The 11119-nt window shown below is 41.7% G+C and overlaps 1 protein-coding gene across 1 annotated transcript in view; it reads left to right on the forward strand.

The window, feature by feature from the left end:
* TMTC2 (transmembrane O-mannosyltransferase targeting cadherins 2) overlaps positions 1-10736 on the forward strand; it is a 97644-nt gene extending 86908 nt beyond the window's left edge. The window contains exon 2 of the mRNA XM_088531215.1: positions 10112-10736. Within this exon, the coding sequence (XP_088387341.1) occupies positions 10112-10736 (625 nt within the window). The remainder of the gene's footprint in view (positions 1-10111) is intronic.
* The last annotated feature ends 383 nt before the right edge of the window (positions 10737-11119 follow it).

Genomic DNA, 11119 nt, shown 5'->3' on the forward strand with positions numbered 1-11119 from the left:
TGTAAACCTCAGGTTTTATCTTAAAATATATACTAGCATTTCTTGCTATTTATTCCTTCAAGTTAAACTTGCTTTATTTCATGTGGTTTTCTTCCTTCCCTTCTCCCCTTCTTTTTCTCCCCCTTGCTCGGACCTTCCACTGGAATAGGACTATGTCATCTTTGGTTTATGGGTATGGTTGGACTTTGGAGCTGACTCAACATAAATCAGGTTTTTAATCCCCAGGGAGGATTCCCATGCCCTGCATTATCTTGCTATAAGCAGTGCTACGGCCACAATCGCCTGCAACTCTGAATAGAAGTTAGTAAGCTGGTTTATGAAGATGGTGATGGTTTTTAAACACCAATGGCATATGCTTGGTTCATTTGACTGGAGGGATTTTAGGAAGGAAATTTAAAAATTGTGTTTTTCACTTCCACTCTGTGACTCTATGTGTATTTGGAAGTTTCTAGTGCTTTAAGTTTAATATATTTATGTGGGCAGTCTGTAATGTACATAACTGGGCAACTTTTGAGAGCAGTTAAACTAAAAATGGACAACGTTAAAATAAAAAGACACCCAAGAGTTCTAGTTTCTTGCCCTGCAAAATCGTCTTTTAAGCCTGTAATATACCGTATGGTACCTTGGCAAATAGTTACAAGTGGAGGTCTTCCTTAACCTAAATGGAAAATGCTTTTTCTGTACATTATTAAAAATGTGTTATAAAAATCTGGTAGCATAATAGTCTTTGGAAAGGAAAAGGAACTGAGGGAGGGTTGCCCAAAATGGTTGCTTTTGTACTTACCTTTCTGCACAAAATTAGTTTTGCAATTTTGCCCATATATACAGAACCAATTCAGCTTGTGAAACTTGGACATAATGTTAAGCTTGACTTCCAGTTTACAAGTGTCGGACAATGCAAATACTCGTTAAGTTTTAAGCGGGGTGGGAGAATTTGCTATTTCATTGCTCCGTTTGAGCTGTTGTTGCTTTTTTTTCCCTCAGTGCTTTGTTCTCTGTTGGTCATTTTAGAGGTGCAAACGCAGTGTTCGTCCCTGGGGCTGAGCTGCAGCAGGAGTGAGGAGGTGGCTGCTCCGTGGTGGCCATGAGGGACGCTGCCAGCCGGCATCAACAGCCTTGACAAGAGATTGGGAGCTAAGCTGGGTTTGACCACTGTTTGAGCTGGTTGATGCTCTGCAAAATACTAATGCGACCAAGAATATCTGGTTTGGGATTAGTACTTATTTATTTATAATAAGGACAAGTTCTAAGGCTTGTGTAAGGTGTAAGGCTTAAACTTGTTTCTGTGCATCTGCACACACTAAGTTGTTTTCGCTAAATAGATTTAAAATAACATCTTTCAGCTAAACCTCAGTGAAACTTTGAGTGTAGTCTAGGATTGGGTTTATGAAGACTTTTTGGGTACAAAAATAAAAAGCAAGAGGAAAGGAACTTATATGATGTAACATGCCACTGTTGGCCCCAAAAAGGATAAAAAGGAAAGTGCCTGCATGTTTGTTGTGGTTCGAAAGTTTCTCCTCTAGTAATTATTTCTAAATATGTCTGTGTACATGTGCCTGAGTATCCTTTTTATTGTTCACTGACTAAAAATAAAAATCAGAGTGCCACCTAAAAACCCATCCGGGCTTTAAATTTAGCGTGCATCTATTTCGGCAACAAAGGTATGTGTTTAGGCATAATTCCATGCAATTTAGCCAAACTTTTAAAAACTGTTGGATCAAAAAGCTGGAAAAAAAAATATATAAATGGAAAAAAATAGATATATAAAAAAAATTATCAGTCTTTTTCCAGTACGTGGCAAAATATCTTGAGAAAGAACAGAAAAGTGGATGGTTATGGGACTGATAAAGCTCTAATCTGTACTGGCACAGGATGGTGCCTTCTTTCTCCAACAGCGTGGTTTAAATGTGGATGTTTTGGAAGGTCTTTATGAATATTCAGTTGGTGGTTTGTCAAGGGAGAGTCATTTTGCATACATTTTATTAATCAAGTTGAGAGATAACATTTCTACCTCGGCTACTGCGTTCGTGAGCCTTAAAACATGAGATCTTTACTGCAGTGATAATTGTGCTGTTGTGAGTTGCTGTGTGGTGAAATGTTTGAAATTATTTATGTTTTGTTTTTTCAAAGGAAAGTGGGAGAAGAGAAATAGTGTAATGCCAAGTTCTACTGTGGAACCGTAAATCTAATGAGGCCTGCTGGGCCCACTTTTATCATCGAAACTGGATTTGAAAAGGGCAGTAGAGGTTCCAGCTGTGAATTCTGACCATGTTTCAGAAGATGGTATTACATTTATGAATAAAAAAAAAATAGATAAATCATAAACCATTGCCAAACTACTGCCTGGCACAAGGATGTATTTGTAAAGAACAGCCGCAGTGTATATCAGGTAAATCCAAAGTATCTTTAAGTCCCAGGTGAACAGAATTGTGTTGTATGGGGTGGTAGGGAGAGAAGCTAGTTTATGAACTAGCTGAGAGGAGCAAAAAGGATTTTCTGGTCTAAGACATCTTCTTTTTTCTATAAAGGTTTCTTACAGATCTACTGTCTGTACTGGGCTGAAGAAAGTTGGGGAAAAGGCAAGAAGGCAGGAGCTGTTCTTTTATTTTTACCTGTTTCCTCCTGAGATAAAACTGGCAGAATCCGTTTTTTCGGCACCAGGAAGTATCGAGTACTTCCCTTGCTCCCTTTCAGCACTCCTTTTAACCTGCCTCTGAATAGCCAAGCACTGCTGTGGCAGGCAGTTAATCCTAATGACGGTTTTGCATTCACATTTCCAGTGGATGTTATTCTGGTTTAAGATTAAGCTGAGAGGGAATGAGGCACAAAGAAGGGTTAACATGAAGGCAAGATTCTTTCTGCATTTGGTCATGTATTTAGGAATGTGAAGGCCTATGTAGTATGGAGGAAGAAATAGAAAGGTCATACTCTATGGTTTATTAAGGTATATAGAAATTATACAGTATATAGAAAAAAACATATTTTGGGAGAAAAAAAGCTTTTCAGGAAGCCTCAACCTTCTTGTAGCCCAAATGTTTTGAACCTTCAGTTCCTTAGTCTTCGAAGCTCCTTCAGTCAGTAAGAGAATGAATGAAGGCAGGCAGCCTCCTTCGGCACGGTTAAGGCAGTGCCCTGTACGTACGTGTGTGTGTGTGTGTGCCCTGCATGTGACTCCCAGCCCTGCATCAGGGTGCTCTTCCTTCTTCCAAGTAGCACCGTGGATCTGGAGTCCCAAAGTTGCTGGAGCCTAGAAACATCAAGTTAATGGGCTACTGGGCCCTAACCTAGGGGCAGAAGTCCTCAAAACACAGCTGACAGAATTGTGCGTGCCAGTCATTTTTAGTAGTTTATTCCACTGGAGCCCCCCCCCCCATTGCATTCTGCAAATTTATGTTGCTTATTGTAAATATTAATTCCTTGCAAAGACATTCAAGAACTTTTAAAAAAATACAGAAATTCCATATCCCCATACTGACATGGATCATCCTTTTCTCAGTGGTTGGTTTTATTGCTTGGCTTCTCCATGCGTTCCGTTTTGTTAGAAGCTGCAAGCATGCGAGCGCATAGGATTGTCCTCCCAGGCTTTCCATTCTGCTGCAATTAAACTGGGGAAAGGACCACCTGACCAGTAATGTTTTATGAGTACAGATGCTTGCAATTTTTATCTGTTTTGTCATTAAATGTTAGGTGGCTATGGAATTACTCTTACTGGACCATAGTAGTCCAAAATCTACAGATAATATTACTGTTCATTTGTATCTTCTCCTGAGGCTCTATGCTGACTGCTTAGGCGGTGAATAGCTTTCATTAGCTGTTGTACGAGACAAAAATAATGTCAAAACGTACTGATATTGTCTTCCATCTATGAACCTGGAGCTTGTTGTATTCAAATCTTTCTATATTGTCAGAATAGGTGCATACTATGGACAGAAGTTTATGAAGCATTAATTTACTTAAACTTTATTTTCCTTTAGTGATACTATTTTCTTTCTTTAATTAGTTTAAAATATGATTTGATTATGGACGTCTTTCTTCATCTGTTTGAAATATATTGTCCTATTCTCAAAGCCTATCCAGCAATTCAAGTTCCTATACATCAAGAGTTGGACCTTGTATTTCCCAGCTGAAATCAGCTGAGTTGTTAGCTGTTCTGTAGAGATTTACCTAAGGAAAAAAAAATAAGAGAAACTGAAAGCTGAAACTTAAAATCTGGAGGATGCACAGAGATTGGTTTCCTGTAGATATCCCTAGCTGGTCTGCAATGCAAATATATTTTTTGAAGTGTCATGGATATAATTTCACAGCTTGCTGGATCTGTGGCAAAATCCACTTTCAGAACTGTTGAGAAGGAATGAACTTTAATACAGAACATGTAAAATGTAATTGCTGCCAGAAATCTACAACAATGATAAATAGATCCCCCGAGTTTATAATTAAACTTCTAAATGAATGAGTTTTCACATGCTGATGCTGATTAGTTAAGGCACTTTTATATACTGGGTAGTCTTGCTGATTTAATTTTTTTTTTCTTCCGTCTCTTTCAATACAGACTATATCTCAGTTGTAGTCTTGGAGCAAGTATGAGAAATGTTGCAAGTATGATAAACTCTATCATTTGCTTGCTTTCTGCCAAACAGCCTGCAAGTGTTTTGGATGTGTGTGCTCGGGAGCAGGCTCAGCTGCTGAGTAGATCCTGGGGGTGTGAAGCTGTCTGTGCTTTGGAAAGTAGTCCCTTGCAGTGTTTTCGGGCTTGCCTATGCAGGTAACCTGTAATCTTGTAAGCATCCTTGGGAAGGCCCGTTAAGATGAACTGTAGAAATACTCTAGGGTGCTTTTCTATAGCTATTCATGGAAAAGGATCAAATGACAAATATTCCAAAATGATCTTGAGGAAAAACAATGAAGAATGTTCAAATAGAGACTTACCAGTCCATCACTGCCTATCTGTTTTATGCAAGACAGGATCGGGCAATAGCTTCCTGTGTGCACGTTTGGGAGTTCTCCTTTTGCTTAAAAATATGTTCTCTACTTCAAATGCTGATGTTCATTTTCAGCATATGGGGATCATTAGCAATATTCAAGCTGGACATATGGCTTAATGCGTTAAATCACTTTAGAATGTTGCATCTGTTTTTTTACCCTGGTGTTAACACCTGGGTCAGTTTAACACTAGTGCAGAAGTTCAGGACACATATAGCTGTTAATTTCAAAAACATCTGTGGTGGTTTGGGTTTTTTTATTATTATTTTTATGTATGTATACATGCATGTGTGAACTGCTGGATCTCCTGCATTACTTGAGTTTGATGAAGAAGTCTTACTTGTGTGCCAGGTGTGTGTTAACTTGGGCACATTAGAATTTTATAGCAGGCGATAAAATCATTCTTTTGGGTAGATAAGCAAGTGTTTTGCCGTTACAGCTCTTGTCTTTCTCCAGACTTCCATTTTTTAAAGTATTGATAGCTGACTGTGATTCTCTTCTCCTCTCAAAGTGATCCATTTGTGGTACACAGAATGAGACATCCCACTCTCCTGGGATGCATGAAATGGGCAGGCATTAAAAATTGAAGAAAGCAAGTTCCCTGGCCGAGTCTGCAAACCTTATCTGAGGCTCCTTGAAACTAAAAATGCCAATTGTGTTGGAGCTTTGAAAAACGACTTTCCCTTGTGACCTGCTGCCTTTTAGTGAGAGCAGAGTTTACGGTCCTTTTTAAGAGTGATGAGTGCAGCTAGAGAGTTTCTCTTGTTATGCCCATTAGCAAGATTGGACTAATCTTCAGGATGTAACCTGAAGGTAAACTGTGAGTGAAAGAGAAGGAGAAGACAGGGCTAATAAGGCATTTTGTAGTTTCCTTTATGCCAGAGTCTGTCTCGAAGCCAGCAATTAATATTATTTTCTATCTGTGGAGAACCCAGATTGCTGCGAGTGCAGGAGGAATTATAAAGAACGTGTCAGCACCTTCCAGGATGTTAAGAACTGCCTTTAAAATTGCTGACGGAATAAGCTCTACTGCAGCAGGAGGAATTAATGGCTTGATAGTTTAGTAATTAAAGACAAATGCTTGTATCCCTGTTTTTTTTCTTTGTTTTTCCTTTTTTTTTTTTTTTTCAAGAGGAATAAATAAATGCACTTGGTGCTAATCAGAGATACGTAGTTGTTGGGCCGGAGGCAGCACAGCTACCCCGATGTGTCTTGGGAGCTTAGTGGGGCACGGAGGACCCCTGGGTGCTGTGGTTTGCCTTGCTCGGCAGCGGCTTGGAAGCAGCAGTTCCCAGATGCCGTTCTTGGTCCGTACATACGGAGCTGCTGCTCCTGTTTGCGGACAGGCTCGGAAAGCTGCTGCTCGTGCAAGGGCCCCTCCGCCCGAGCAGGACGGGAGCGGCCGCCGGCAGCCTGGGTGGCCGCAGGGTGATCCCCGGCCTTGTCCCCACGCAGGGGCCCGCTGTGCTCACGCGTCGGGGTGTGAAGCTGGAAGGCCCAGCTGCCCTCTCACTTACACGTGCTGTTCAGAGGGCTCCAGGAAACTCAGCCTTGGTGGAAATCAGGTCATCCGGGTGCGTGGGGCTTCTTCACGGGCTTCATTTCTGTGTTTTGACACCTGCTCAACCAGGAAGTGTTAACATGGGACCCAGAGTCCAACTGTTTTCCCATGAAGGGTGACAGAGCAGTGGAACAGGCAGCCCAGGAAGGTTGTGGGCTTTCCTCAAGGGATCTTCCAAGCCCATCCGCATGTGACTGTGTGCCACGTGCCCTAGGTGTCCCTGCCTCAGCTGGGGGATTGGACTAGATGATCTTCAGAGGCTTCTTCTGACCTCAACCGTCCTGTGATTCTGTGTAATGAAGACTAAGCCACGCTTTTCCCAGTGGTATTTAGTGATGGTACAAGAAGCACAGGACAGAAAGATGCCAGCAAGTCAGCAGATTCTATACCTTTATTAAATATGAAGTTCCTATTTCTCCCCCTTTCTCATTGCTTGTTCTGCTGATTGGTGCTGTTAACCAAACTGGAGATGCAAAGCGGCCCCATCCAGCTCCATGGTTGTGGGCTGGACACAGCCCGTGGCCTGTCTGGGCTCTCGCTGCTGCTGACCACAGCAAAGGCATCAGACAGCACCGCTGAAGAGCCTTTCTGCTCTTAACTTGGAGAGCAGAATGACAGAGCTGCCTGGCTCTCATACCGCCGGTGTTTGTATGAAAACCTGTATTTCTGCATCCTTTTGTGCAGTGAAATCTAGTGTTGGCTAAGTCTGTTTTTTATTAAATTTTCTAATGCGAAACAGAGTAGTAGCTGAATGCTAACAAGCAGCCTATAAGAGCCTTTGTTTCTTTTGCTGCAGGACATGTATCTGTGTGTGTCTCGTATTTTTTCTAATAACTCCCAAAAATAACAAACTTTTTTTTTCTTTTATACTTTCAAACTTGGCAAAAAAGAATACTATTGAAAGAAGTCAGACTTTATTTCAAATCTTGATTTGCAGAGAATACAGCATTCAGTACGACTGGACCATTACAGAAGCTAGAACTAGCGGTTTCTGCAATTTTCATGCTGAGTGACAGGCGTTAGAATCTGTTATCTTTACATGCATGAGAAACTGCTTGAATTTCAGAAGCATCAGCTGAATTCCATGCCAGAACACTGGGTAATCAGTGCTGTTTCTTCAAGGCTTGCACTTGAATTTTTCTACTTATGAACAGGACTAAACAGCAAAGGATCAGGCTTGCATCAAGTTCATGGTTAAGGCTGTAAATAAAATTTGACTATGTCCGTGCCTTCAGAATGTACGATAGGTTTCTTTACGTTTTTGAGGAAAGTGGTTTACTTTTGGTGAAGAAGAGACCAAGTGAGAGAATGTGAGCTACAAGATTCGCGTGATCGCTGTTCAATTGTAAGAGAGGAAAAGCAGTTGGTCTATACATGTATACTGATAGTTATAGTTTTCTTTCTTTAGTGGTTGCATGGCTTCAAGTATTGGAAATGCCTATGTTGCCAAACATACAATAAAACCTACAATTTCCTGAGAATAACCCATGGTCTCAGTAGCAGAGCATTCTGCCTCAGGGGAGGGCGGTTGCAGTGGCAATATTATTGCCACTTATTTTCTTAGTATTTTCTTAGTATTTTTGCTCAAGAAAAGAAAGCAACAACAGAAAAATCTTTTGCAATTCAAGGCTTCAGCTCTAAATTACTACGTGTGATAGTGATTCTTAGCCATGCTCACCGTTTGGAGTTTATGTTCTTAACGGTTTGCATTTTGCTCCCAAAGAAAGGGCTCTTTCTAGCATAACACCTGCTGTATTCTTATGGAATTCTTAATTTTCTCAGAGTGGTTCTTAGAGTGATACTGCAACCTGAAATCACAAACAGAGGACTTAAATGTCAGGAAAGGATTGCGCTGCAGGACAAGATAAAACAGTACGAACACAAAGAAGTTGCTTTCTTCCCGTGTGTTTTTGGTGGCTGTACTGAAATGAGAAAAATGTGTGGGGCTGAGAAAACAAATAGCAGCAACCCGATCCACTGACTAAGCAGAACTCGAAATGAAAATTTTCAAGTGTTCTAGAAGGCATTGTCAGTTCCTTAAAAGATTTAAGCTGACCTGCCCCTAACCTCCCATATGCACAAAAGGATGTGCTGAGAGGAAACATGTCTGAAAGCATCACAGCAACGTGCCCAAGACTGTGGAGATGCGGAACTGCTGGTATTTTGAGTATTTGCACAAAAATCCTGTGGCAGAGCATGTTAGAGCATTTCTTTTTAAGCTACAGGATGATATTCCTAAAATTAGTGACATAAAATTGGAATTTAGGCACAGATTCCAAAGCATTTGTTTGACTGGGCGCAAGAGTAGCAGGGGGAACCATGGTGGACAAATTTGGGCCTTTTGCCCAAACTGCCAATTTGGGCAGTGTGGTTCAGATGCTGGTCTGAGTTGCAAACCATTTCTTTCAATTTGTCTGACCTGAAGAAGTGTTAATTATCCAGAGGTTTTTTTGTTTGTTTGAGAAGCAGAGGAAAAATGAATAGAGAATTAGATATAAATCTTCCCTCTCATACTTATTTCATATTTTTAATAGAGTCCTGAGCTGGTTGGACTCCTAAGTACTCTGGTAAAAATAAACAGTAAATGAATTAAGCTTGTAATTGTTACTCTTAAATATAAGTTGGTTATGGAAACAAGTTGTTAATTAAATTCTGGACATCTTTCTGAGCTATGCAGGTCTCTCACCTTCCCCCGCAGCATGAATTTTAAATGCAAATGATTGGATTTGTACAATAAGCCATTTCAGAAACATTGGAGTGGACAGCTTTTCCCAGTGCTGAATTACACATGGAGATTGCTAACGGCTGGCACCCCATCCTTGCCAGAGTAGTTGGAAACAAACTGCCTGCAAACTGCAGCATTTTTTCCCCAATAAGCTGACACAGAATGGTTTTCATAATCCAATGCAAAATAAAAATATTTAATTTTTTTTCCTCTCGATTGTAAGAAATTTGAATCAAAGGTCTCTTCATCTGTAAAATATTCTGCTGCAAGGTGAGAGTGGAGGATGTTGTCTGTCGAAATATGCATGAGGAAGCTGTGGGAGTGCCCCACACAGCAGCAGATTTGCATGTTCCCATCGACTTCTGTATTTACTGTTCATCCGTGTCAGGGAGATTCATTCCAACATCTAAATTAAAATTTCAGTACAAAAGGCCAGTTGGGGTTTTAGTTCTGAATTACTGGAGGATCAGTTGTTTCAACAATAACATTTGTCAGTTTTTCATATTTCTTTTTACGTTTTAATTATAACTCATCAAATCTTAACCGATTACTCATGGGTTAGGCTCAGATGAATGTCACTGAAGGGTGTTTTAATTTAATGGAACCAGCGTAACATCTGTTTCTAATGTTTTAAAAGCCAATTTATATGGAAATTTGCTTTAGTAAAAAGTCAATAATACAGACTCTTCTAATACTTCCCGTAAAAAAAAAAAATCAAAACTTCAATTAAAACTGTATCAAAACAATGCCATTCTTTCTTGTAGTGATGCGATTTCATTTTGACATCCTTTCATTTTGTCGCCGTTCTCTTTGGTTGAAATGAAGTTTCGGTTTGTCTTTCACAGTCGAGCTATCAAGACGAACCAGGATCTCCTGCCAGAGACGCCGTGGACCCACATATTCTACAATGACTTTTGGGGGACCCTGCTCACGCACAGCGGGAGCCACAAGTCGTACCGGCCGCTCTGCACGCTCTCCTTCCGCGTCAACCACGTGCTGGGCGGCATGGACCCGTGGGGCTACCACCTGGTGAACGTCCTGCTCCACGCCGCCGTCACAGGCCTCTTCACAAACTTCTCCCGGATCCTCTTCGGGGACGGGTACTGGACCTTGATAGCGGGCCTGCTCTTTGCGTCTCATCCCATCCATACGGAGGCGGTGGCGGGGATCGTGGGGAGGGCGGACGTGGGCGCCTGCCTCTTCTTCCTGCTCTCGCTCATGTGCTACGTGAAGCACTGCGCCACGAGGAGCTCCTCGGCGAGCACGTGGGGCTGGCTCGTGGCGACTGGGCTGTGCGCGGCCTGCAGCATGCTGTGGAAGGAGCAAGGGGTGACCGTGCTGGCCATCTCGGCCGTCTACGACATCTTCGTCTTTCATCGCCTGAAAATGCACCAGATCGTTCCTGCTCTGTGCCAGGTCAGTCTCCTGCTCTTTCCCGTCAACTGCTTGTGCGGCACCAGTGGCTATTAAGCAGGTGCTAAATGAGTTTTTGAAGTGCACGATAATTCTTAGCAGTTTAGTTGACTCTGGAAAATAAGCACAGATGTCTAATACTGGAAGTATGTTTAAGGCAGTTTAGTAAGGGGTTGTTACATTTTGTTTAAACGACACGCTATTACCCATTGCTATTGCTTTCTGCTGGGGATGTATTTCTTTCAATTACTCTCTTTGCTGTTGGCAGCTCCCTCCTCCTTCTGTTTACCATCAAGCACGAGATATCTGCCTGCCTTTTGCAAGGAATTCATTCATGCTCTTATCCTCTTGTATCTGGCGAGCTCAGCTTAGCGCGGTCACGCGTGCAAGTGCAGCAGCAGCAGCTCTCGTCTGCGGGCTCCCCGAGGCAACGACAGAGC

Source organism: Tinamus guttatus, unplaced genomic scaffold (assembly GCF_059628265.1).
Source record: "Tinamus guttatus ecotype Peru unplaced genomic scaffold, ASM5962826v1 Tinamus_guttatus_pri_ptg000399l, whole genome shotgun sequence".
Taxonomy (NCBI): Eukaryota; Metazoa; Chordata; class Aves; order Tinamiformes; family Tinamidae; genus Tinamus; species Tinamus guttatus.